General features: G+C 42.7%; 1 protein-coding gene across 1 annotated transcript in view; it reads left to right on the forward strand.

Moving 5' to 3' along the window:
* The window catches only part of LOC125457485 (centrosomal protein of 128 kDa-like), a 38009-nt gene extending 16031 nt beyond the window's left edge, over positions 1-21978 (forward strand). Inside the window, exons 8-11 of the mRNA XM_048541712.2 lie at positions 1573-1787; positions 8993-9143; positions 17727-17782; positions 21454-21978. Of these exons, the coding sequence (XP_048397669.1) occupies positions 1573-1787; positions 8993-9143; positions 17727-17782; positions 21454-21763 (732 nt within the window). The 3' untranslated portion in view covers positions 21764-21978. The remainder of the gene's footprint in view (positions 1-1572; positions 1788-8992; positions 9144-17726; positions 17783-21453) is intronic.
* Positions 21979-25630: the final 3652 nt, after the last annotated feature.

Raw genomic sequence — 25630 nt, forward strand, 5'->3', positions numbered from 1 at the left:
TTCAGATAAAGAGTCGTTAATTATGCTATTTAAGAAAGGTATAATTTCATTGGAGACAGTTCAGAGAAGATTCACTTGGATGAATCATGGATTGGAGAAATTGAACTATGAGCAAAGATTAAACAGATTGGGATTCTGCTCATTGTCGTTTATAAGAACAACAGGTGGTCACATTTGAAATGTATAGGATTCTTAAGGGGCTTGACGGGGAAGATGTTGAGAAGATGTTTCCTCTCATGGGAGAGTCTAGGACCAGAGCACAGTTTCAGAATAAAGAGGCACCAATCAAGACTGAGACGAGGAGGAATTTCTTCTCAAAGAGGTTCTTGAGTCTTTGGAACTCCCTGCTACAGAGAGCTGTGGGGGCAGAGTTCTTATGTGTATTTAAGAGTGAGAAAGATAGATTCTTGATCATCAGGGAAATCGAGGGTTATGGGAAAGGGCAGGACGCAAGTAATTTTCGATCAGCCATAGTCCTATTGAATAGCAGAACAGTATTGAGGGGCTAAATGGCCTGCTTCCATTCCTATTTCTTATAGTCTTATGGTCTTGTGTCTTTTTACTATTTGTTCCTAACCCCTGAGTCTATTTGATTATATGCTTTTACATTTTCATGTTCTGTTGCTTCTTTTCCCACTCTGGTTAATCTTACTCTCTATTAGCCAGGTAAACCATGCTATTGATTTGCTCCTTCTATTTAACTTTTTAAATTTCCCTTCACTCAGACCCTTGCTCTGAATTTACCTTTTCCTTGCAGGATTACTTTGTTCAGTGGTGGCTTTTTCTGCCTTTTTATTTGATTTTTAAAAATAAATTTATTGAAAGGATGCCTCAGTGTTGAAAGTGGTCTCCCAGTCACTTACCTTTTAGAGCAATCTGCTGCTGACCTCAGGCTGGAAAGCCTCTAATTAGTCCTCCAGTTTTGAAAACCATTGTTACCTTTCATTTCACAAGGAATTTCCCTTATTATAATCAAGAAAGCATCCCGGTCAAAACTCCAGGCCAGCGGCTACATAACCCCCAGTGCGCTTTGTGGTATGTATGACTGTGTTTATGGATGTGTGAGAGGCTGAAATTTGTGCTTCACCTGATTTCCATGCTACTGAATCCCAAAAAGAGTCAACATCTTGGGACAGCACAGTGGCTCAGTGGTTAGCACTGCTGCTTCACAGTGCCAAAGACCTGAATTTAGTTCCAGCCTCAGGCAACTGTGTTTGCAGAGTTTGCACATTCTTCCCGTGCCTGTGCAGGTTTCCTCTGGGTGCTCTTATTTCCTCCCACAGTCCAGAGATGTAGATTGGCCATGCTAAATTATCCACAGTCTCTCGGGATGTGTAGGTTAGCTAGCTTAGCTATTGGAAATGCAGGGTTACCGGGATATGGTAGGGAATAACGTCTGGGTGGCATTGCTCTTTGGAGGGTTGGTGTGGACTCGGTGGGCTGAATGGCCGAATTCCACACTGAAGGGATTCTGTGATCTCAGGGAGGAGACAGGGAAGAAAGCATAGAAATTAAAGTATGTAGGAGCTAATCTTCACTTCATGAGTTCAACAGAATTAGTTTTGTTGGCAGGTACAAGAGGAGGAGATTAAAAAGCTGCGTATGAAAGAGAAGATTTATGCAAAGTCTCTTTCTCATCTGGAAACTCAGAATCTGAAGGAAGAACTCAGATTTCTGAAGCAACAATTGCTCCGAACAGAGGAAGATTTACACAAGTCCCAGTGTGAAATTCTGAGGCAGCAGCAACATACCACAATGTTCCTCACAAGCCTGAAAACTGACTTACAGTAAGAAGCAAAGACTGAAAATATTCTGTGTGCATAGTTTCATGTAGATGATTGCAGAACCAAGCTGAGTGGCTGTTTTCTCTGTCTGGAGAGTCCAGGTGACAGGGTCATGGTCTCAGGATAAGGAAAAGGACTAAGATGAGGAGAAATTTCTTCACTCACACAAACCATTTTTTTCAAGGGCATTTCCTGAGATTTCCTTAAGGGCTTTTTTTTTTAATTTTGTCAAAGGCTTTATTTTGTCATTTGCATCAACTCACCCAATAGGTGATCCAGTCACGTAATGACTTGGCCTTCTGTATTTGGACGAAGAATCAGAACCAGGAGAATCAATCAATCTCTTCAGTAGTTACCAACTCTCCATTAAACCTAAAGTTACAAACATATGAAGGAGTATTGATTTCTTCGACACGGTAGTATTTAAAACTGCCATAACACCGTAGACATAAGTTAGCAAAAGTGATTTTTTTTAATGGAACTGACTCTCACTTTCACACAAACATCCAACACCCTTAACTCACTTTCCACAGATTGTTGTGGTCATACTCATATGGACAGGAGCCATAGGAAGCAGAGTAGGCATTCAGTCCATTGCTTTTCCTCCTATTCCACATTGCTGAGAGAGGTGAGGGAGCGAATCGCGGAGCCAAAATTTTCCACGCCATTCTGAACACAGGATTAGTCCTGGCAGACTGGAGATTGTAAATGTGAAGCCGTTGTTTAAGAAAGAAGAGTTGTTAGCATTTAGAAGGTCGCCTGGGAGAGTGATGGAGGTGGATTCCACAAGAGGTTTCAAAAGAGAGTCCGATATATGGTTGAAAGTGATGAATTTAGAGGGCTACAGCAACAGGACCGGAAATGGAAATAAGCTGGGTAGCTGTGCTGGGAGCCTATAAGACATGATGGGTTAAATGGCCTTGTTCTGTACTGTAAAATTTTATGATTACATCATGGCTAATCACCTCTTCAATGCCACTTTTCTGCACTATCTCCCTGTCCTTTGGTGTCATTCATCTCAAGAAACCTATTCATTGCTGTCTTGAACCTACCCAATTACTGGGGGGTGGGTAAGTTTACAGATTTGCATCACTTTCTGATTGAAGAAATGTCTTTTCATCTCAATCTTAAATAGCCATCCCTTATTCTGAGATCATGTTCTGTAATTCTAGAGTCACCAGCCAGAGGAAACATTTTACCTGTATTCCTCCTTGTCATGGCCTCTAGGAATTTTGTAAGTTTCAGTGAAATTACCTCTCATTCATTAAAACTTTCATAAAGATAGAGCCAATTTCCTCAATCTCACTTCACAAGACAATCCTGCCATCCCAGGACTTAGAATGCTTAATCTGTATTAATAACGTCCAGATGAGGCTAAAAAGAATGATGCCAGGAATGAAGGACTTGGCATAGGAGAGGCAGTTGAAAACTCTGAGTCTGCACTTGATGGAGTACAGAAGGATCCAAGGGTGGGGGAACATCATTGAAACTTACAGAATACTGAGAGGCCTAGATAGAGTGGACATCAAGGAGATGTTTCCAGTAGTAGGAGAGACTGGGATCCAAGGGCACAGCGTCAGAAATGAAGGGACGACCATTTAGAACTGAGATGAGGATGAATTTCTTCAGCCAGAGAGTAGTGAATCTGTGGAACTCATTGTTGCAGAAGGCTGTGGATGCAATTTGAGCATATTTAAGACAGACAAGTTCTTGATTAGTAAGGGGATCATGGGTAACAGGGAGCAGGCAGGAGAACAGGGTTGAGAAACATATCAGCCATGATCAAAAGGTGGAACAGACTCAATGGCTGAATGGCCTAATTCTGCTCCTATATCTAATGGTCTTATGGTTTCCCTTTATGTCACATGTATTTCTTCTTCAAATAAAGAAAACAAATCTATGTAATATTTCAGGTGAGTTCTCATAACCCTCTACAACTGCAGCAGGCCATCTTTACTTCCGTCTCCTCTTGAAATGAATGCCACCACATTGTTTGCCTTTTTAATTGCTTGCTGCACCTACATGAAAGGCCAATTAGTGCGATTGGCCATGGATAATGTGCTCATGTTCCATATGCACAAAGCCTGAAACCAAAGAGTTGCTATCCTCTTTACTGTAATTCAGATCTCAAACTCAAGTTTAAATTGAACAAATGACACAAAACATCCACATTTTAGACCATAAAACCATAAGACATAGGAGTGGAAGTAAGGCCATTCGGCCCATCAAGACCACTCCTCCATTTAAATCATGGCTGATGGGCATTTCAACTCCACTTCCCTGCACTCTCCCTGTAGCCCTTGATTCCTTCTGAGATCAAGAATTTGTCGATCTCTGCCTTGAAGACATCTAATGTCTTGGCCTCCACTGCACTCCGTGGCAATGAATTCCACAAGCCCACCACTCTCTGGCTGAAGAAATGTCGTCTCATTTCAGTTTTAAATTTACCCCCTCTAATTTTAAGGCTCTGCCCATGGGCCTAGGCTCCCCGCCAAACGGAAACAACTTCCTAGTATCCACCCCTTCTAAACCATACATTATCTTGTAAGTTTCTTCTAGATCTCCCCTCAACCTTATAAACTCTAATGAATACAATCCCAGGATCCTTAGCTGTTCATCGTACGCTAAACCTACCATTCCAGGGATCATTCGTGTGAATCTCTGCTGGACACGCTCCAGGGCTAGTATGTCCTTCCTGAGGTGTGGGGCCCAGAATTGGACACAGTATTCTAAATGGGGCCTAACAAGAGCTTTATAAAGCCTCAGAAGCACCATATAGTATTTCCTGAAAACATGTAGCCTTAAGCTAGAAATTGCACTTCATTTGTAGGAATTCATTACGTCAATACTTTCATTTTTTTTTGCTCCTATTTAGTTGACTGTTCCATCAATAACAAGTTTAAAGATTTCCATTTCTTTTTCATCAGCATTCCTTTTCCCATTTGCAAATTCCCTTACAGCCTCTGTAACCTATCTCAATTGCACCTGGCCCTTGTAGCCTTACTCCTTCTCTTTCCCCAGTGCAGGCTCTCTTTTACTACCCTTTTGACTTCCCTCTCTCTCACAACTTTCAGCTTCTCCATCCTCAACCACCCCATTGCAGCCATTCGCTGTCTTCCCCTGTGCCTGCAGCCTTTTCCTTCATTCCATTCCTGTTGCTGCCTCTTCCATCATCGCTACAACTATCATTCCCCTTTGTCCCTCCATTAAATGCTTCCTCCACTCCCAGACCAGGCAGATATAACTCCTGTCAGACAGTTCCCTGGCCTAGGCAGGTTCAGGAAAAGACTCAAGATAAAAGGACACCCTTCCCCTGCCACCTCACTCTCTGATTCCACCTCCACCCAAGGCTCAGTTAGCCCCAGCCAAGCCTTCCCTATGAGCTCACTCATTTTCTGCCCTTTTCTTCTTTTCTGCACTGCCCATTGCTCCTGTAAGCATTAGTGGTTTCTCTCCTGCATCTATTGCTGGCAGGCTCATAGCGAACCTATCAGCAGCAAGTGCAAGAGGGAACCAGCCTGTGATTGGAGGAGTTGGTCCTCAGATGTTCTGTTTGTGGAAGAGACTTTCTTCTGATTGGCTTTTGAATTTTCTGGACTGTTGTGGGGATTCTGGCTATTAAATTGGCCTGAGTAGTTTGAGCCCAGTGGATTGCAAATGTTTGGAGTTTCTATTGCAGAAAGCTGTGGTGTTCAGACATTGCACATGACTGAGAGGTATTGATTTATGGACACTGAGGGATTTAGGGTAGAGACATTGGATCGGAACGTGGAGTTGAAATGTAAGATCAGCCTCGATCTTACAGAACAATGGAATAAAATTAAGGGGAGAACAGGACAGAGGGAAGATGGAAACAGGGAAAGGAAGGAAGGAAAGCCAGATAGGAGGTGGTAAGAGATACAGGAATGGACTAAAGTAGGATCTGTCATGGTGTAGGATACCTGAAAGCACCTGTCAGCCACTGGAGCACTTTTTTGAAGTGCAGTTGATGTTGTGATGCAGGTAATACAACTTGTAGCTTGTGCAAAGCTAGATCCCATAAGCAGAAATGAGATAATAAACAGATAAGCTAATAGCCTGGACGCTATGGAGAATAGTGCTGCTGGACTTCTAACATCCTCTTGAGAGAGACTGTAGGGGCCTCAGTTTAATGTCTTATTCAATGGCACAATTACCTGCCAGCACTGAGTGCCAGGGCCTGTTTAGTGCTCAACTCCAGAATAGAGTTTCAACCCACAACCGAGTCAACGCTCAGAGCACTCCCCACTAAAGCCACACATTGTGTACTGGCAAAATGCTGGGAAACTGAATGGAAAGCTATATACTTCAGTTTAGTTCAGATGTCAATTTCTAGACAGCAAGTATTTACGCAGTGCAACTCAACTTTATTTTTCAGAAGACAGCTACTCTTCCACTCTCTCTCTTTCCCTCACACCAGCCATCTACTGCCCACCCTGGTTCCCTGGGTAACTAACAAATTGTTGCCTAGCATCTGTCCATAATACTCTGAGTTGGTTGCTAGGAGACATGTAACAGCTGGTTGAAAATGTTTCTTTTCTTGATTGTTCCTGCCCTCTCTCACCCCCAACTGTGGGGCTCAGCCTGTCTCTTCCTCAATAGTCTCCAATAGCACTGTCCCTGACATCTATCCTGCAGTTGGCAATGGTACTTGGTGAGTAATCCGCAGAATGTGAGTTCAAATGTCCCACAAATGCCGTTTTAGTTTAGATTTTTCTTCAAACATGTTGGGAAAGTAGGGAATGTGTTCAATAAAAATGCAATGGAGCTGTCATATTATGACAAAAGGCTAAGTTGGTTCACTAATATCCAGAAACCCAAGATAAAAGATTGCACCAGGTTGGTATTTTATGCTAATGCACACCAACCTTTGTTCACAATCTTCGCTCAGCTCACTGACCCACTTTGGTTCTCAGTCTGGCAATGCTGCAATTTTATCCTTCTCATCTTGGTGCTGAAATCTCTTCATTGTTTCACCCTGATCTCCGTAATATCCTCTAGCTTTACAATCCCCCATGATGTCTGCACTCCTACAATTCTGGCCTCTTGCTCAGCCCTCGATTTCCGTCACTCCATTGGGAACCTAAACTCAGAAAAATCCTCTCTCGATCTCTCTCTCTCTTTCTTCTATGGCAAGACATTCCTTACTACCTAATTAAATGCCCAATCTCTTGGTCACCCACATCTCCTTTTGAGGCTCTGTGTTAAACTTTGTCAGAAAATGCTTCTGTGAAGCACCTTATGTTTTTTTATGCTAAGACACTATATAAGTGCAAGTTGTAGATGACTGTCTATCTCATTAAGTATAATGCCCAATCCAACTCCCTGCTCAGTTCTTAAATCTCCAAGAGCTTTGGTCATAGAATCTTACAACACAGAAACAGATCCTTCAGTCCAAACATCCATGCCGAACATAATCACAAACTAAACTAGCCCAATCTGCCTGCTGTTGGCCCATATCCCTCCAAATCTTAGATAACAAAGTGTGGAGCTGGATGAACACAGCAGGCCAAGCAGCATCTCAGGAGCACAAAAGTTGACGTTTCGGGCCTAGACCCTTCATCAGAGAGGGGGATGGGGAGAGGATTCTGAAATAAATAGGGAGAGATGGGGGAGGTGGACCGAAGATGGATAGAGGAGAAGATAGGTGGAGAGGAGAGTATGGGTGGGGAGGTGGGGAGGGGTAGGTCACCCCGGGGAGGACAGGCAGGTCAAGAGGGCAGGATGAGGTTGGTATGTAGGAAGCCTACCTCCCCACCTCCCCACCCATACTCTCCTCTCCAGCTATCTTCTCCTCTATCCATCTTCGGTCCACCTCCCCTACTCTCCCTATTTATTCCAGTTCCCTCTCCCCAACCCCCTCTCTGGTGAAGGGTCTAGGCCCAAAACGTCAGCTTTTGTGCTCCTGAGATGCTGCTTGGCCTGCTGTGTTCATCCAGCCCCACACTTTGTTATCTCAGATTCTCCAGCATCTGCAGTTCCCATTATCTCTCTTCCTCCATATCTTTCCTATTCATGTACTTACCCCACTGACCTTTGAAAGTTGTAATAGTGCCCACATCCACCGCTTCCTCTGGGACCGATACTGAATCAATATTTTGCAACAGTTTTTACTGTAGAGGAACGAATGGAGGCTAACGAATGTAGGGAAATAACTATTGATGTTTTAAGAACAGTTCACATTACAGAGGAGAAAGTTCTGGAAGTCTTACAGAATATCAAGGTGGGTAAATCCTTAGGACCTGATATAACATATCTCAGAATGTCATGGGAAGTAAGTTTGAGACCCCTTACAGAAATATTTGCATCATCTATAACTACGGGTGAGGTGCCTAGTGACTGGAGCGTGGCAAATGTTGTACCTTGACATATCTTCCTAACTCCTGTACTCAAAGGACTGGGCAAAGAAGGCAAGTGTGCTACACAACTTTTTCATTGTTGTGTCTATATGTAAGGCAAACTTCAAAGAATACAGTACCAAACCCATAGGCCCTTCTGTTCTACAATGCTATCCAAAGCCTTACCATAAATTATAGAAGTCAAGTCCTTGTTTGTTGTAGCAAAATGCAATACCTTGCATTATTTTGGATTGAACTCCATCTGCCATTTTTCCACCCATTTTGATCAAAATCTCTTTGTAATCTTAGAAAACCATCTTCGCTGTCTACTATGCCAGCAATTTTGGTGCCGTTTGCAAACTTACGAACCACATCTTCTATATTCTCATCCAATCATTTATATAAATGATAAATGAAAGAGGAGCCAGAACCGATCCCTGTGGAACACGAATGGTCACACGCCTTCAGTCCAACAAACAACCCTCCACCGACTCTTTCTCTGTTTCTGGCTGCTAAGCCAATTTTGCATCCAATTGGCAAGCTCACCCTGAATCCCATGTGCTCTAACTTTACCAGTTAGTCTATCATGCAGAACCTTGTTGAAGGCTTTACTGAAGTCGAAGTAAACAACGTCTTTGTTCTATGTTCATTAATCTTTTTGGTAACTTCTTCAAAAAATTCAATCAAGCTTATGAGACACGATTTTCGTCGCTAAATGTCCATAAATCCTATCTTTTATAATTGCCTCCAACAATTTACCCACAACCAAAGCCAGACACTCAGGTCTACAGTTCCCTGGTTTCCCCTTACAATCCTCTTTAAACAACCTTTTCCTAATCTGTCTAACCTCAGGAATGCAGCTGTACGGGAGAACACTGGATATTATCTGCCATCTGCTAACTTTCACCACATCTGCAGTCAATTGGATATTGTCGTCCGAGCTGTGCATGATGGATCTCTGAGCTTACTGCCTGTCGACGCACCCAATCGCGGATTCCCTCAGGTAATATTCCACAACGAGCAGGACATCAAACATTCTTACATTTCCAAAGCTGCTGTAGGGGAAATTCTCAGCTATGTCAATTTTGCCAGTGGACACATTCATTGTGTCATGCCTTAAAGAACAAAGAACAAAGAACAAAGAAACCTACAGCGCAGGAACAGGCCCTTCGGCCCTCCAAGCCTGCGCCGATCAAGATCCTCTGTTTAACCTGTCATCTATTTTCTAATGGTCTGTGTCCATTTGCTCCCTGCCCATCCATATACCTGTCCAAATATATCTTAAAAGACGCTAACGTGTCTGCGTCTACCACCTCCACTAGCAACGCGTTCCAGGCGCCCACCACCCTCTGTGTAAAGAACTTTCCACGCACATCTCCCTTAAATTTTCCTCCTTTCACTTTAAACTCATGACCCCTAGTAATTGAGTCCCCCACTCTGGGAAAAAGCTTCTTGCTATCCACCCTGTCTATACCCCTCATGATTTTGTAGACCTCAATCAGGTCCCCCCTCGATCTCCGTCTTTCTAATGAAAATAATCCTAATCTACTCAACCTCTCTTCATAGCTAGCACCCTCCATACCAGGCAACATCCTGGTGAACCTCCTCTGCACCCTCTCCAAAGCATCCACATCCTTTTGGAAATGTGGCGACCAGAACTGCACACAGTACTCCAAATGTGGCCGAACCATAGTCCTATACAACTGCAACATGACCTGCCAACTCTTGTACTCAATACCGCGCCCAATGAAGGAAAGCATGCCATATGCCTTCTTGACCACCCTATTGGCCTGTGTTGTCACCTTCAGGGAACAATGCACCTGAACACCCAGATCTCTCTGTTCAATTTTCCTTAGGACTTTTCCATTTACCATGTAGTTCTTGAATTTGATCTTCCAAAATGCATCACCTCGCATTTGCCTGGATTGAACTCCATCTACCATTTATCTGCCCAACTCTCCAGTCTATCTATATTCTGCTGTAATCTTGGACAGTCCCCTACACTATCAGCTACTCCACCAATCTTAGTGTCATCAGCAAACTTGCTGATCAGACCACCTACACCTTCCTCCAGATCATTTACATATATCACAAACAACAGTGGTCCCAGCACAGATCCCTGTGGAACACCACTGGTCACAGGTCTCCAATTTGAGAAACTCCCTTCTACAACTACCCTCTGTCTCCTGTTGCCTAGCCAGTTTTTTATTCCTCTAGCTAGCACACCCTGGACCCCATGTGACTTCACTTTCTCCATCAGCCTGCCATGGGGAACCTTATCAAACGCCTTACTGAAGTCCATGTATATGACATCTACAGCCTTTCCCTCATCAATCAACTTTGTCACGTCCTCAAAGAATTCTGTTAAGTTGGTAAGACATGACCTTCCCTGTACAAAACCATGTTGCCTATCACTGATAAGCCCATTTTCTTCCAAATGGGAAGAGATCCTATCCCTCAGCATCTTCTTCAGTAGTTTCCATACCCCTGACGTCAGGCTCACCCAACGATAATTACCTGGATTATCCTTGCTATCCTTCTTAAAGAAGGGGACAATATTAGCAAGTCTCCAGACAAGATACAGAGTTTTACCAGAGCCAGAGAAAATAAGTTCTGTACTCCAATGCTCTAACTTATCGACACTGATTAAAATAGCCTGGTAATGAGATGATCATGAAATCTAGCATGACAGTGGACAGGCCAACATACGGTGTTATCAATTTGAAAGGATCTAAATGTTACTAAGCATACACATTAAATAAAGGGCCTAAAGAAAAGAACTGTGAGGCATTCTGGAGATAAAAGAATAAGCCAATACTACAGGTATCCAGGCTGCACTGGAGTACAGTGGAAACATGCATAGGTGCTTGAATAAAAATGGAGCTCAGTGAAGCAGTGTTTGGAATAGCTGATCATGTCAAATACCAGGAAAAAGTTAAGGAGCAATACTAAATCAAAGCTGCAATTGCAAAGGATATCCAGGACAGTCTCAGGAATGTGCTTTAAGGGGAAGGCAACTTGACAGCACTTCAACATGGAAAAGATGAACAAAGTATTTTGATGACAATAATATATTTGAATTACTTGGAGAAAAGAAAGGCGATAGTCAGTTTTAGTGGACAATGAGCTTTGTAACATTCTTTAAGGAAATGGCTGATGACGGCAGCTTTGAAGGAAAATGTTGCCTTTGTAAAGGAACTTGTTACAGGTTGGTTAGCACTGAGTCAAAATAGCTGGATGGAGATATGAAAGAAGAAGCAAGTACAGCAGAAGTTAGTTGATTATGGTCAGGTGACAGGAGGAAGCTGGAGTAATAAAAGACGAGGACAAAGGTGAGCAACGGAAGCTTTAGGAAATGGTAGGAAGTAGTAGTTGAGACTAGAGATAGAAAGTGTCTTACTGGTAGTTCAAAAGTATAGCTTCAGATTGGTCTTTCATCTTGATAGGAAATCAAGAAGATTGTGTTGCTAATGATCTTTTCTCACTACTGACTTGTATGCTTATGCATTCTTTGTAAAATATGCACAGGAACAGAAGCAGGCCATTCGGCCTAGCGTACAATTTCCCCCATCTCAAGTGTTCTTACTGAGTATTACTCTTTGATTTCTGAGGGCTATTTTCAGATTTTTATGACCTCACTTATTAGAACATGCAGTCATATGATATCATGACTTTGTGTTTGTGTTGGATTCTGGAGTATTTAGAGTCATACAGCACAGAAACAGACCCTGCTGTCCAGAGAGTCCATACTGACCATAATCTCAAACTAAAGCTGCCCCATCTGCTTGCATGTGGCCATATCCATCCAAACCTTTCTTATTCACGTACTTACCTAAATGTCTTTTAAACATTATAACTACAACTACATCTACCACTTCCTCGGGAAGTTCATTCCACGCCAACCATCGTGTAGAAAATAATTGCTACTCTGTTTTTAATGCTTCTACTGTCACCTTAAAAATATGCCCTCTAGTTTTGAAATCCTTCGCCCAAGGGAAAAGACACCTTACCATTCATCTGAACTATACCAGTCAGAACTTTATGAACTTCAACCTCCTACACTCCAGTCAAACAATGATCCAGCCTACTTTTAGAACTCAAACACTCCAGGCAACATCCTGCTAAATCTTTTCTGAACCCTCTCTGGTTTCATAATATCCTTCCTACAACAGGGCAAATAGAACTGAACACAGTACTGCAGAAGAGACCTCACCAACGTCTTATGCAGCCTCAACATGATGTCCCAACTCCTTTACTCAAAGACCTGAGCAATGGAGGCAAGCATGCTAAACGCCTTCTTAACCACCCTGTCTCCATGAGACACAAAGTTCAAAGAATTATGTACCTGAACCCCTAGGTCTCTTGTTTCGAAACACTACCCAATGCCTTACTTTAAATTTTAAATGTCCTGCCCTTGTTTGTTTTACCAAAATACAATAGTCACATTTATCAAAATTAAAATCCATCTGCCACTCACCATTAAAATAAAATGCAGACCCCACTGTCACATTTTGTCAATCGGTTAAAAAAAATCCATTTACACATACACACTGTTTTCTGCCAGCTAGCCAGTCTTCTATCCTTCCAAGTATATCACTACCTAGACCAAGAGCTTCTATTTTGCCCAACAACTTTTTATGTGACATTTTGTCAAATGCCTTCTGGAAATCCAAGTACAGTTCAAAGAGTTCCTCTTTATCCATACATGTGGTGACTCGTCAAAGGTTGTGCTGAAAATCCATACCCTCTATGCCCATACCCATCTACCACAACCCAGTGATTGACACCTCAAATCACTGAGTGAGTGAACAGAATTAGAGGAATATATTAATATTTTCAATATTATCAACTTTCCATTAAAGCTACAACAGACATGGAAAAGTGTAAATTTTACAGTATTTAAACTGCCCAATGGCAAAAGTTAGCAACTCTTTTTTCACATCAAAATAACCAACACACTTCTACACAGAAAAAGCCTTCAATTTAAACTGATCCTCCAGAATAGTGAAGTTGCAGCTAATGTGTATTTATCACATATTCAAAGCTGGAATATTTCAACCAGGCAGTGACTAACCCTACTTACTTCATCTCAGGTTTTAGTTTAACAACAGCACTCATCACCACAACATCTGCTGCAATCTTCACATATGTCCTGAACAAATGCAGCATTAAGCAAAGGAATTTCATATTCATTTACAAGTGTTTTATTATTTTGTGATTTTCCTTGTTACTGACCTGCTGTCTTCACAACACTTGCTTCCTCCCTGTCACTCCCACCTACCTGCTGCTCTTTCAGATACCTCTGGCCTCTCCTAATCACCACAGAACATCCCTTTCCTACCTAAACCCCTAGCACCAGCTTCCCACCTACTCAGTCCCCTTGCACAGCTCTACCCCTTCTACCTCTAATCCACTTGCAATCCTCATCTTCCCCAGGCACCTGTGTAGACCTCACTGCCCTATTGTGTCTCCCACCCCTTTGCAGCTTTCTCACGGCTGTACTTGCTAACAGGAGTGTGCCTATCAGTTGCATGCACAAGACAGCCAGCCTGTAATGAGAGAAGCTCCTCACCATTTTCTTCCGATCTATTTACGGAAACAACTTTTCACTGATCGGTCACCACATTACTGTGTTTTCTTGTGATTAGGGAAGATGCAATCACCCTCTGCCACTACATATTTTCTGCATTGACCTGACTCTTCAAGCCTGTTCCACTATACAATTAGATCATTGCTGACCTTCTGCCTCAATGCCATTTTCCCACATTATCCAAGTGCCCCTTGATATATTTTATATCTAGAAATCTATCATTCTTTGCCTTGAATATGATCAATGACCAAGCCTCTATAGGTCTCTGATGAAAAAAGAATTCACCAACCTGAATGAAAAACATCATCTTAGTACCAAATGGACAACCTCTTATTTTGAGACTGTCCCCTCGTTCTACATTGTCCCAGGCAAGGAAATATCCTTCCTGCATCAACCTGTCACGTCTTGTAAATATTTTGTGTACTTCAATGTGATCAACTAAAATATAGGTCTGGTCGCCTCAATCTCTCCTCCTAAGTAAGGAATTCTGCCAACCAAGGAATCAGTCTAGTGAACATTTGCTGTAATACTTCAATGGCAAGTATATCATTGCTTAGAAAAGGAAATAAAACTGTACACAATATTCAAGGTGTGGTCTCACCAAGGCTCTATGTAACTGCAGTATGACACTTTTACTCCTGTAAAATCCTGGTGAAACAACATATCAGCACTCCCAATTGCCAAGTGACCCTGTACATTAACCTTCAGTGACATTCAATCAAGGTTACCGAGATCTATTTGAACATCAACACATCTCACTCTCACCACGTAAGAAATATTTTGTCCTTCTATTTTTCCAGATGATATTCCACGTACCATGCCCTTTCAGCCTATCTAAATACTCTTGAAGCCTCTATTTATCCTCCTCACAACTCACATTCCCAACTAATCCAGTTTCATGAATAAACTTGGAAATATTAAATTCGGTCCTTACATCCAAATCATGGATGGGGACTGTGAATAGCTGGGATCCAAGCACTGATCCTTGCAGCACCGCAGTTCTCATGCTGAGAATGAGACTGAATTATAGGAAAATCATTTTTGGATTTGTGGCCACTCAAAAAGAAAACTAAGACAATTCCATATTTAAATAGATATACGACTGTAAACTGTGCATTTCTTAGTGTGCACAGTTCTACTGCCTTTGAGGTTTCAGATTGACCTAACCATTCATTACACAGAATTTTTAGCACAATAACAGACTATTTAGCCAACTAGCCTGTAGCAGTCCACATGAGCATCATCTCATCCTTCTTAATGGCATCACATCAATATACCTTCAATACTCACTGCACTAGCCTATATTTAAGTAACATCTCTTTAACACTACGTGTCTCAGTTACTCCTCATAGAGTTAAACATTACACAAACTCTAAAATTAAACCTGCCAATGTCAAGATCTGAAATGAAAACAAAAATTGCTGGAGAAACTCAGCAGCATATCTAGCAGCATGTGTGGAGAAAGCAGAGGTCACTGGATTCGAAACGATAATTCTGTTATCCCTCCGTAGATGCTACTGTAGATAATAAAAACCGAAAACAACTGCGGATGCTGTAAATCAGGAACAAAAACAAAGTTGCTGGAAAAGCTCAGCAGGTCCGGCTGAGGGGAAGGGTCACCGGACACGAAACGTTAACTCTGTTTTCTCCTTCACAGATGCTGCCAGACCTGCTGAGCTTTTCCAGCAACCCCGTTTCTGTTGATGCTATGTGTATGCTGAGTTTCTCCAGCAACTTCTGCTTATGTTATAGTAAAATCACTTCTTAGTAATTTGCTCGTGAATGCTTTGTTGAATATACGAGTACGTGGAGCCTAGTTTTGAACTCCCTCGATGATGTTACTCCATGTTTATTCTCTCTCTCAGTTCAGCCTTCCCTTCCTGAATTACCTGCAGAAGTTGAACAAAATAGTTAGGAATGGAAGCAACACAGATGAATGCAGAATCTAGACAAGCATGTTGAAGATCTTCGCATAAATTGGTGATAGAGTAAAGCTCTCAGTATACTACCTGTGGCATGAATGCTTCTTTTTTTTTAGAATTCCTTATGCTGCAGAAGCCTGTAAGAATATAACATCCACTGCACACTCAGTTTCGAGGTGTTGTTATTACTTAGCTGTTCCAATAGTTACTTGCAATTCTGCCTAGAAATAGAGGAGAGCTGGTTCCAAGGTTTTCAACAGGTCATTCAGTACAATTCAAAGATCACTGAAGAAGAGTTCAAAGATGACGTGGAATCATAAGATAATAGAATCCCTACAGTGTGGAAGCAGGCCATTTGGCCTATCATGTTCACACTGACCCTCTGAACAGCATTCCACCCAGACCAACTTTGTCCCTGTAACTCTGCATTTCCCATAGCTTATCAACATAACCTGCACATTCTTGGGCAATGGGAGGAAACCAAAACACCAACATAGATGCAGGGAGAATGTGCAAACTCCGCACAGTCACCTGTGGGTGGAATTGAACCCAAGTCCCTGATGCTGTGAGGCAGTGAAACAGAAAATAAGTGAGAATGAGAGAGAGTAAATGTTGTAATCATATCAGGCAGTGCCACTTAAAACTGTACTGCTTCGAGGACCACTCAACTACACACATTCTGTATCAAGGACTCAAGTGAAAAGTTAAGAGCACTTGGATAATGTTGTGGTGTCTAAACTTAGAAGTTTTAGCAATTAAAAGCTAGTCTACTGGTTACCACAAGACCATTATGGTAAAAACCCACCCAGTTCACTAATGTCACTTCAGGAAGAAAATTAGCCGTCCTGAGACAGTATGACCTACATGAGACTACAGAAACACACCAATGTGGCTGACATTTAACTGCCCTCTGAAGTGGCCACTCAATTCAAAGATGGACAGCAAACACTAGCCTAGTCATTGATGCCCCCATCCCATAAAAAGGAGCCAGATAAAGGACCATCTTTAGCAGTTACAGCACAAGGTTAGGTATAGAGAAAGATAATAGGAACTGCAGATGCTCGAGAATCCGATATAACAAAGTGTGGAGCTGGATGAACACAGCAGGCCAAGCAGCATCTCAGGAGCAGAAAAGCTGACGTTTCGGGCCCAGACCCTTCATCAGAAATAGGGGAGGGGGAGAGGGCTGAAATAAATAGGGAGAGAAGGAGAGGCAGATCGAAGATGGACGGAGGAGAAGATAGGTGGAGAGGAGACAGACAAGCTAAAGAGGCAGGGATGGAGCCAGTAGAGATGAGTGTAGGTGGCGAGATAGGGAGGGGATAGGTCAGCCTGGGGAGGACGGACAGATCAAAGGGGTGGGCTGAGGTTGATCGGAAGGAAACGGGGGTGCGGCTTGAGGTGGGAGGAGGGGACAGGTGAGAGGAAGAATACGTTAGGTAGGCGGGGACGAGCTGCGTGGGTTTTGGGATGTAGTAGGGGGAGGGGAGATTTTGAAACTTGTGAAATCCACATTGTACCATTAGGCTGCAGGGTTCTCAAGCAGAATATGAGAGAACTCTGTCTACAATCACCTTTCCAGGGTAGGTACATCGCAGGGTTATGTACAGAGTAAAGCTCTTGTTACATGGTCAGAAAAGCAGCATTGCCCTTCCTTGGTTATTCCAATAACTGAGCAACTTGCTAGTGAAGCATCAATTACACTGGTCTGGAATTGGTCAGTTCACATGTCAATCTAGCAAGGCATGGACTCCATACTTCGTTCTTAGTGGTGATTTTTTTTACTGACACCAGTAGTTTTAAAATTGTCCTCACATTCTCAAATATCTGTTCTGGAAATCAATTCCACCTTCGTGTGCATCTGAGTCTCAATGTTGACAATATATGCATGAACCATCAGACATCTCATTGTGAACTAGCAGTCATGAAAGATTCTTACTTCTCACAACCAGCGAGATTTTCCAATTTTCACAGGTGCTGGACTTGATGGCTAATTTCCTGACCTGTTTTTAAAGTTTTCCCTTCTGATGTTCATGAAATCTGACTGCTCTAACTCTTCTCTGCATTCCCACAGGTTGACCCTGTTTGGTTCCAGATATCTGCACAATCTCCACGCCATGAACAAATGCTGTGAGTCTACTAAGTTGTCGAAGTAGAGTTGTGTTTCAGTGAGAGAGAGAGAGAGAGAGCCACAATTTGATCCACTATCAGCTTATCTTTGGAGGGGTCCAGTCTTGTTAGCTTTTACTAATCAACATCCAACCTTCTCCACTTACCAGACATGTCACTGGCTGGTTCAGTCAGACGTCATGACATATCCACCAGGCAGAATGCAGTCTCATTCAGTGACTCAACGTGACTTGGACATATGACCTGTGACACATGATGTACCGAGTCATATGTGACCTCACTCTTGCTGGGTACAATATGAGAAACCATGAAGTGTCTTTCTATCCATGTGGTCTTTGCCATCACTTTCCAAGGTTAGCCATCTTCAGTCACACCACTGCTCACAGTGAGTCTTTCACTATCTTTTCAGACAGGTCACTGCTCCACAAAACATGTGACCTCCCTCTGATCGCCCAACCAATTGGTAATCAGCAGATTGTTGCACTAACATCTGGTCGTTTGGCCAATGGGATATAAGTGCTGCATGTTTTATTGAAACATTTTGATGGTCAATGAAAAGTTACACAGCTAGTGATCCAGAGCCTCAGACTAATGTACATGAGTTCAAATCCAATCAGGGCAGATTGTCATATTTGAAATTTAGAAAAAAGAATGGTTTCCATGTCAATTACTATAAAAATCTGTGTGGGCTCCCTAAATTCTTTAGGGAAGGGAATGAACGTCCTTACCTGATCTGGCCTACAGGTGACTCTAGACCCACAATGTTGTGTTTGATTCTTAAATTAGCTTTCAAATGTGCTAGCGAGACACTCAATCTAAGGGCAATTAGAGACAGATAACAAATATCAGCATTGACAGGATCACCATAATCCATAATTTTTTTGAAAAACTACTGATCCTCCTTTGAATCTTGGATGCCACTATTATATTCTGGGCCCTCGTTGTTTAAGAATTGAACCCAGTTCCATAGACAATTGCTGAGGATCTGAATGTAAGCTTCAAGAAATGTCATTAAAACATACAGAGTCACAAGGTTGTGGGTTTGACCCCAATCCAGAGAGTGGAGTACATAATTAGATTTGGGCCTTTGGCCCAATAAGTCCACACCACCCCTTGCAGCACCCCACGCAGACCCATCCCCCTATAACCCACACCCCACTGAACACTACGGGCAATTTAGCATGGCCAATCCACCTAGCCTGCACATCTTTGGACTGTGGGAGGAAACCGGAGGAGCCGGAGGAAACCCACATGGGGAGAACGTGCAAACTCTGCACAGACAGTTGCCTGAGGCTGAAATCGAACGTGAGACCCTGGCGCTGTGAGGCTGCAGTGCTAACCACTGAGCCACCGTGCTGCCCATAACGCAGGCTCAATTAGCAATGTCAGTGCTGAGGGAGTGCGTGCAGTTCCAAAGCTGCTTTCCTTCACAAGAGATATTAAGCCAAAGTTCCATCTGCCTTTTGTGTAGACCTAACATATCACATAGTGAAAACTGGAACATGAACAGGGTAGTTCTCCCTAGTGCCCTGGCACCAATCTTGAGTCTTTAACTAGTTTCACAGAGAAAGATCACCTAGGCAGCTAGTATGTTGCTTTTTTGGTATCTTCAGGATCTCTTTTCCCTCCATTCTACCCTTTGCACTCTTACTCTCCTTGTCTATCTTTCGATAATTATCATTTGTGAAACCACCACTGTCAATGATTTGAGGACTACCATTGACCACAAACTGAATTGCACTTGCCATATAAGTAACATGATTACAAGAGCAGGCCAGAGGCTAGGAATCCTGCAGTGAGTAATTCACTACTTGAATCTCCAAAGTCTAAAAGGCACAAGTTAGGAGTGTGACAATACTCCTCACTTGCCTGGATGAGTACAGCTCCAATAACACTGAAGAAACTTGACACCATCAATGACAAATCAGCCCATTTGACTGACACAACATCCACAAGCACTCCCACCACCACCAATGCTCAGTAACAGCAGTTTGTGCCATCTACAAAGTGAATTGCAGAATGACACCAAAGCTCCTTAGACAGCACCTTCCCAACTCATGACTAATACTACTTGGAAGAACAACAGCAGCAGATACATGGGAACATCACCAGCTGTAACTCTCCTCCAAGCCATTCAGCATCCTGATTTGGAAATATATTGCCGTTCCTTAAGTATCGCTGCATCAAAAGCCTGGAATTCCCTCCTTAACAGCATTTTGGGTCGATCGATACCAAATAAATTGCAACAGTTCAGGAAGGTAGCTCACCACCACCTTCTCAAGGAAAACTAGTGATGAACAATAAAAGCTGGCTCAACCAGTGATACCCACATCCCATGAATAAATGAAAATTAAACAAATTAAAGTCCCCCACAACTTCAATTCTTGCACCTCTTTCTAATTTCCTTGCAAATATGTTTCTCTGTACCTTTCCTTTGTGTTGTGGCTTGTAGATCACACCCAGTGGCTTGCTTGATTGTTTCTTATCTTTAATCAAATAGACTCTGTCCGTGACACCTTCAGGACATTTTCTCTCGAGCACTGTAATACTCTCCATTCTTAACAGTGTCCTCCTTTCTTTCCTTCCCTATCTTTCTTGAATACCTTGTGTCCAGGAATATATTCCTGCCCTTCCTTGAGTCACGTTGCAATATACTTTCTGATATACTACACCACACACACACATACATGCACAGTAACCCTGAGTTACACTTGATCACATTTCCAATTACTCTAACTCTACATTACATCTCATCATTTCTTATTTGTGTGCTCTCAGTCTCTTCTTATTTTGTCTTCTTTATTTTCCCTTCTAATGTTACTCTGGTCCTCTTTTCAAGTTATTTGAAATTCTCCCAACAGCAATTACAAAGCATCCTGCATGGATACACTGAAGAGAGAACAGTAAACTGAATTTAAGAATGCATAAGCAAATCTCTGACTCTCTTGCAAAGAATGCTTGGGGTTCTGGACAATGACAATGAAGGAGTTCAAGGTGCTGCACATCCGGACCTTGCATGCAAGTTGCTGCATGAATAGGAATATCCGTTGAGGGTGATAGAGGAATGGACTGAGGTATCACAGAAAGAGTGGTCCCTTGGGAATGTTGGCAGCACAGGGAGGTGAGGGGAAGATATGATTACAGGTGGGACTATGAAGGAAGTGATCAAAATGGTGGAACAAGATGTTTGAATACATAGGCTGGTAGGGACAAGGGGCACAAGAGGAACTGTATGATGTCTTTGAGTGGGAAAGGAAGGGGTGAGAAGGAGGTGTGTGAACTAGAATGGATCCAGAGTAGGCCATTCAGCCCCTCAAGCTTGTTGTACCATTCAACAGGATCATGGCTGATCCAACATTCCTCTCAACAACTTCCCTGCATTTTCCCCAAAACCCTTCGTTCCCCTACTGATCAAGAACACATCTATCTCAGCCTTACAAATACACAAGGATGGGGTTAACTGGGATATGAGAAAATCCTGTTTTGAGGATAAAAGGAATTTGTAATTGATACTTATATCATCTGAACAGAAAGGACAGCCACAGAGAAGCTGGAAGAATAGATCAGAGCCTACTGTTGCTGCCAGATCTACTGAGGATTTCCAGCTTTCTCATTTTTCATTCCTAATTTCTTGCATCACAGAATTTTGTTTCTTTACTTTTACTCTGTAGAAATGACCAAGACGATCCAGAAAAACTTAAAGGAGCATCCAATGTCTCTGTGAGCCGATCAGCTTCAGCTTCAGGCAAGAAGGCCAAGAAAGGAAGGAGAAAGCTAAAGGCCAGATTAATCCAAAGGTCTATTCACCAATCAGATTTAACAGAACTTCGTACCAAATCTATGACTCCACCACATGATGACGCTCAATTTTCTTCATCCCCAACTGACCAGGGAAAACAGACCACCGGCGACGAAAACCAATCAAACTCTGAAGGAAAGGGTCAACTGGCAGGTCCTCATGATGTAAAGAATGGGGTTTGAAATGTAAACCTAAATCCAGGCATCTGCTGATGTTCTTCCACACAGTTAATGCGCATTGATGGTTATTATGTCCAGTTCTGCTCTCCACATTGTATTTACAACACAAAAACTGGCCATTCAGCCCAACTTATCAATTACCTTTCCAACAATCTTTCAGCTACCCCTCTTCTCCTCACCCTCTCAATCTATCTTCCCAGTCTGTACTCCCTTTCTTGTCCTAGCTAACAGTACAACAGATAAACAAATTGACAAATTTTGTGACTGAATAAAACAGTTACACTTTTCTGCCAGCTTGCGGGCTACTGGGGGTTGATTTCTAGTGCATTCCCCTGTCAGAGTTGTAATAAGTGGTAGAGGGAAACCTTGAATAAGTTCAAGAGAAGAGACTCCTCTTAAACAGGATTTAGTTTATTGTATGATTGCAATCTGGCACCAATGCATTAAAGTTGGACAGGGCTCACTTCTGGTGCTGTGGTATTGTCCCTACCCCCTGGACCAGGAGGCCCAGTTCAAGTCCCACCTGTTCCAGAGTTGTGTAACGACATCTCTGAACGGGTTGATTTATAATTTTAAAAAAATCTTTGTCATTGCTACTAAGATAATTGGGAAACATATGGAAATGTGTCTTCACCCAACAAGATCTAATAATAATCTCAATTTCAAAAACTTGACACTTTAAGACATTGGCAGATTAGGGGAACTTAATACAATGTTTAACATTAACCCTTTCAGAACCATTACCTTATATTGAACTGAAAGCTCACTTTGAATGTTTCAAATGGTGTTATCTCAGGTCAGCAGGAATCCCACCTCAGGGCAGTGTCACAAGCAGAACCTCAGATGACGGGATAAGCTCTCATTTTTAAGCTCTCAGCCTTGTTTACGTTCACAAGAAAGTGAAGGATAGCAATATATCATTGTGCAGGGGTCTTCCCAAATTTGCTCAGGCACAAAACTAATTTCTCAGAATATTTGAGTTAACAAGGTGTAGAGCTGGATGAACACAGCAGACCAAGCAGCATCATAGGAGCAGGAAAGCTAACATTTTGGCCTGAGATCCTTCGCAGAATATTTATTTATTTATTGTCCCCCTTGAAGTAAGAACTGCTAGAGCTGAAAACTGAAATTGATGAACCTCAAACACTCAGCATGATCATCAGCATGACAGCACACGGTTAGATACAGAGTAAAGTTCCCTTCAAACTGTCCCCATCAAACTCTTCCATGTCAGGTTCAGCACTGTTCTGAGAAAGGGTCACCTGACCCAAAAACGTTAGCTCTAACTTTTTCTTCACAGCTGCTGCCAGACCTGCTGGGCTTTTCCAGCAACTTCTATTTTTGTTCCAGGTACAGCACTGCCTTAGATGCAGTGTGAAGCTGTCCCTACACTGTCTTCATCAAACATTCCCAGGACAGGTAACACACAGGGTTAGATACAGAGTTAAGCTTCCTTTATCCTTTCTCCATCAAAAATTCCCATGAGATGTAATGCAAAGGGTTAGATACAGAGTAAAGCTTCCTTTACCCTTTCTCCATCAAAAATTTCCAGGACAGGAACAGCACAGGGTTAGATACAGGGTAAAATGCCCTCTGCACTTTCTCAATCAAACATTCTCAGAACAAGTACAGCACAGGGTTACATACACAGTAAACCTCCCTCCACTCTTTCTCCATCAAAAACTCCCAGAAGATAATGACATAAGGCTAGGTACAGTGTAAAGCTCTCTTAGCGTTAAAGCTCTCTCTATACTGTCCTTATCAAACACTCCTAAAAAAAAGACAGCTCAGGGTTCGATATATTGTAAAGCTCCATTTATGTTTTGCTTTCATCTAATTGTTGCCAAAACACAACCAGAGTGATCATGTTAAGCAGTTGGATAAAACTACTGCAGTTCAGACTGTGCATGGAGGGAGAAGATGAGAATGTTGTCGAGATAGGGATGATTATTTGGTGAGATGGATAATGGAGATGGGACAGATAGGAAGGTGGACAAAAAGGTGAGCTAAGGGCTGATTAAGGGACAACTGAGTGACTAAAAGGAGAAGTTGGGGAAAAGAAATCGACCAGCGTTCTGGTGACTCCCAAATAAAATAATAGCTGGAAGAAGAGGAGGAGGGGTAGGGGGCAAGGCTGTTATTGTTGCTGAAGGAAAAGCATTAAACCAGGATATTTATAAGAAGTGCACTGCTGTTCTTCAAAATAATGTCAATGGAATCTTTCACATCCATACAAGAGGGTAGCAAAAGGCTCAGTTTAAACTCTCAGGTATTTAGCACCATCAACTCTGCAGCATCCCCTCAGTACAGCACAGGAAGAGCCAGTATGGAATGTTGCCTTAAGTCTCAGGAATGGGACTTAAACCCAATGTTCAGAATGAGAGGCTGAAACACAACCGTGTGAGCTTCTTCTGATCCATACTTTCTAATAACACCTAACCCCTTAAATATTAGAAGCAGAATGAAAACTCCACTTCAGCAGACTTGCATTTGTTGGTCTGGCCACAGGAACAGAACCTCTGTCCTTAAGTGTCATTGAAACACTTGTTAGTCCCCCTTACAAATGATTATCATTGAACACATGAAAGTTTTGTTAATAATTGACAGTTTTTAATGAAATTGTTTCAGGTGATGTCACACCACAAAGTGTTCATCTAAATCTGTGGATTAGCTGAACTCACGATGAACTTGAAGACATTGAAAGCATTTTGAAATTTGGGAGGAGGTTTTTACACAGCGATCAACGTGAAATTTTACCTCTAAGAACTGGAACACAGTCTGAAAGGGAAAGTGGATAAAGGTTTGAGAGAAGTGTAAGAACTGCAGGAGAGCAGAAGGCAGAAGTTGATAATACAGCCTCCTTTACAGATCTCAAAGTACAGTCTATGCCTGTAGAAGCTTTCATGATTGTTGCATACTCAAAACTATTTCACAGCCAATAATAGAGATAACAAGGTGTAGAGCTGGATGAACACAGCAGGCCAAGCAGCATCAGAGGAGCAGGAAGGCCGATGTTTCGGGCCTAGACCCGGGGATGCTTCACTGTGTTTGTACTCTTCCCATGTTAGGCCTGTTCTAGGTAATAAACTAAAATGTTTAGATATAATGAACAAAACCCACCTACGCTCAGTTCGTGACAAATGACTGCACCTCCCAGTCGCGAATCACTTCAACTCGCCTTCTCACTCCTTGGACGACATGTCCATCCTGTGCCTCCTCCAGTGTCACAACGATGCCACCCAAAGGTGGCAGGAACAGCACCTCCTATTTCAGTTGGGAACCCTGTAGCCCAATGGTATCAATGTGGAATTCACAAACTTCAAAATCTCCCCACCCCTGACCTCATCCCAAGACCAGCCCCTCTTGTCCCCGCCTCCTTGAACTGTCCATCTTTTCTCCCACCTATCCACTCCTCCCACCTCACTGACCAACCCCCACCCCACTTCCTACCTACTAGCCTCATCCCTACCTCCTTGGCCTGTCTGTCTTCCCTCCCACCTACCCGCCCCTCCATCCTCACTGACCATCCCCCATTCCAACTCCCTGCCTACACTCACCTGTACTGGCTTCATCCCCACCTCCTTGACCTGTCCGTTTTCTCTTCACCTCTCTGCTCCACTATCCACCTTCCATCATTGCCTCCCCCATCTCCATTTATTTCAGAGCCCCTCTCCCCTCCCCCATTTCTGATGAAGAGTCCAGACCTGAAACGTCAGCTTTCCTACTCCTCTTATGTTGCCTGACCGGCTGTGTTCGTCCAGCTCCACCCCTTGTTATCCCTGTACTCTTATCTTTTGGACCAGCCTTACATGTTGGATCTTGTCAGAGGCCTTACTGAAGTCTATGTAAACCACATCAACTGCATTACCT

The sequence above is a fragment of the Stegostoma tigrinum genome, chromosome 14, assembly GCF_030684315.1.
Source record: "Stegostoma tigrinum isolate sSteTig4 chromosome 14, sSteTig4.hap1, whole genome shotgun sequence".
Classification (NCBI taxonomy): Eukaryota; Metazoa; Chordata; class Chondrichthyes; order Orectolobiformes; family Stegostomatidae; genus Stegostoma; species Stegostoma tigrinum.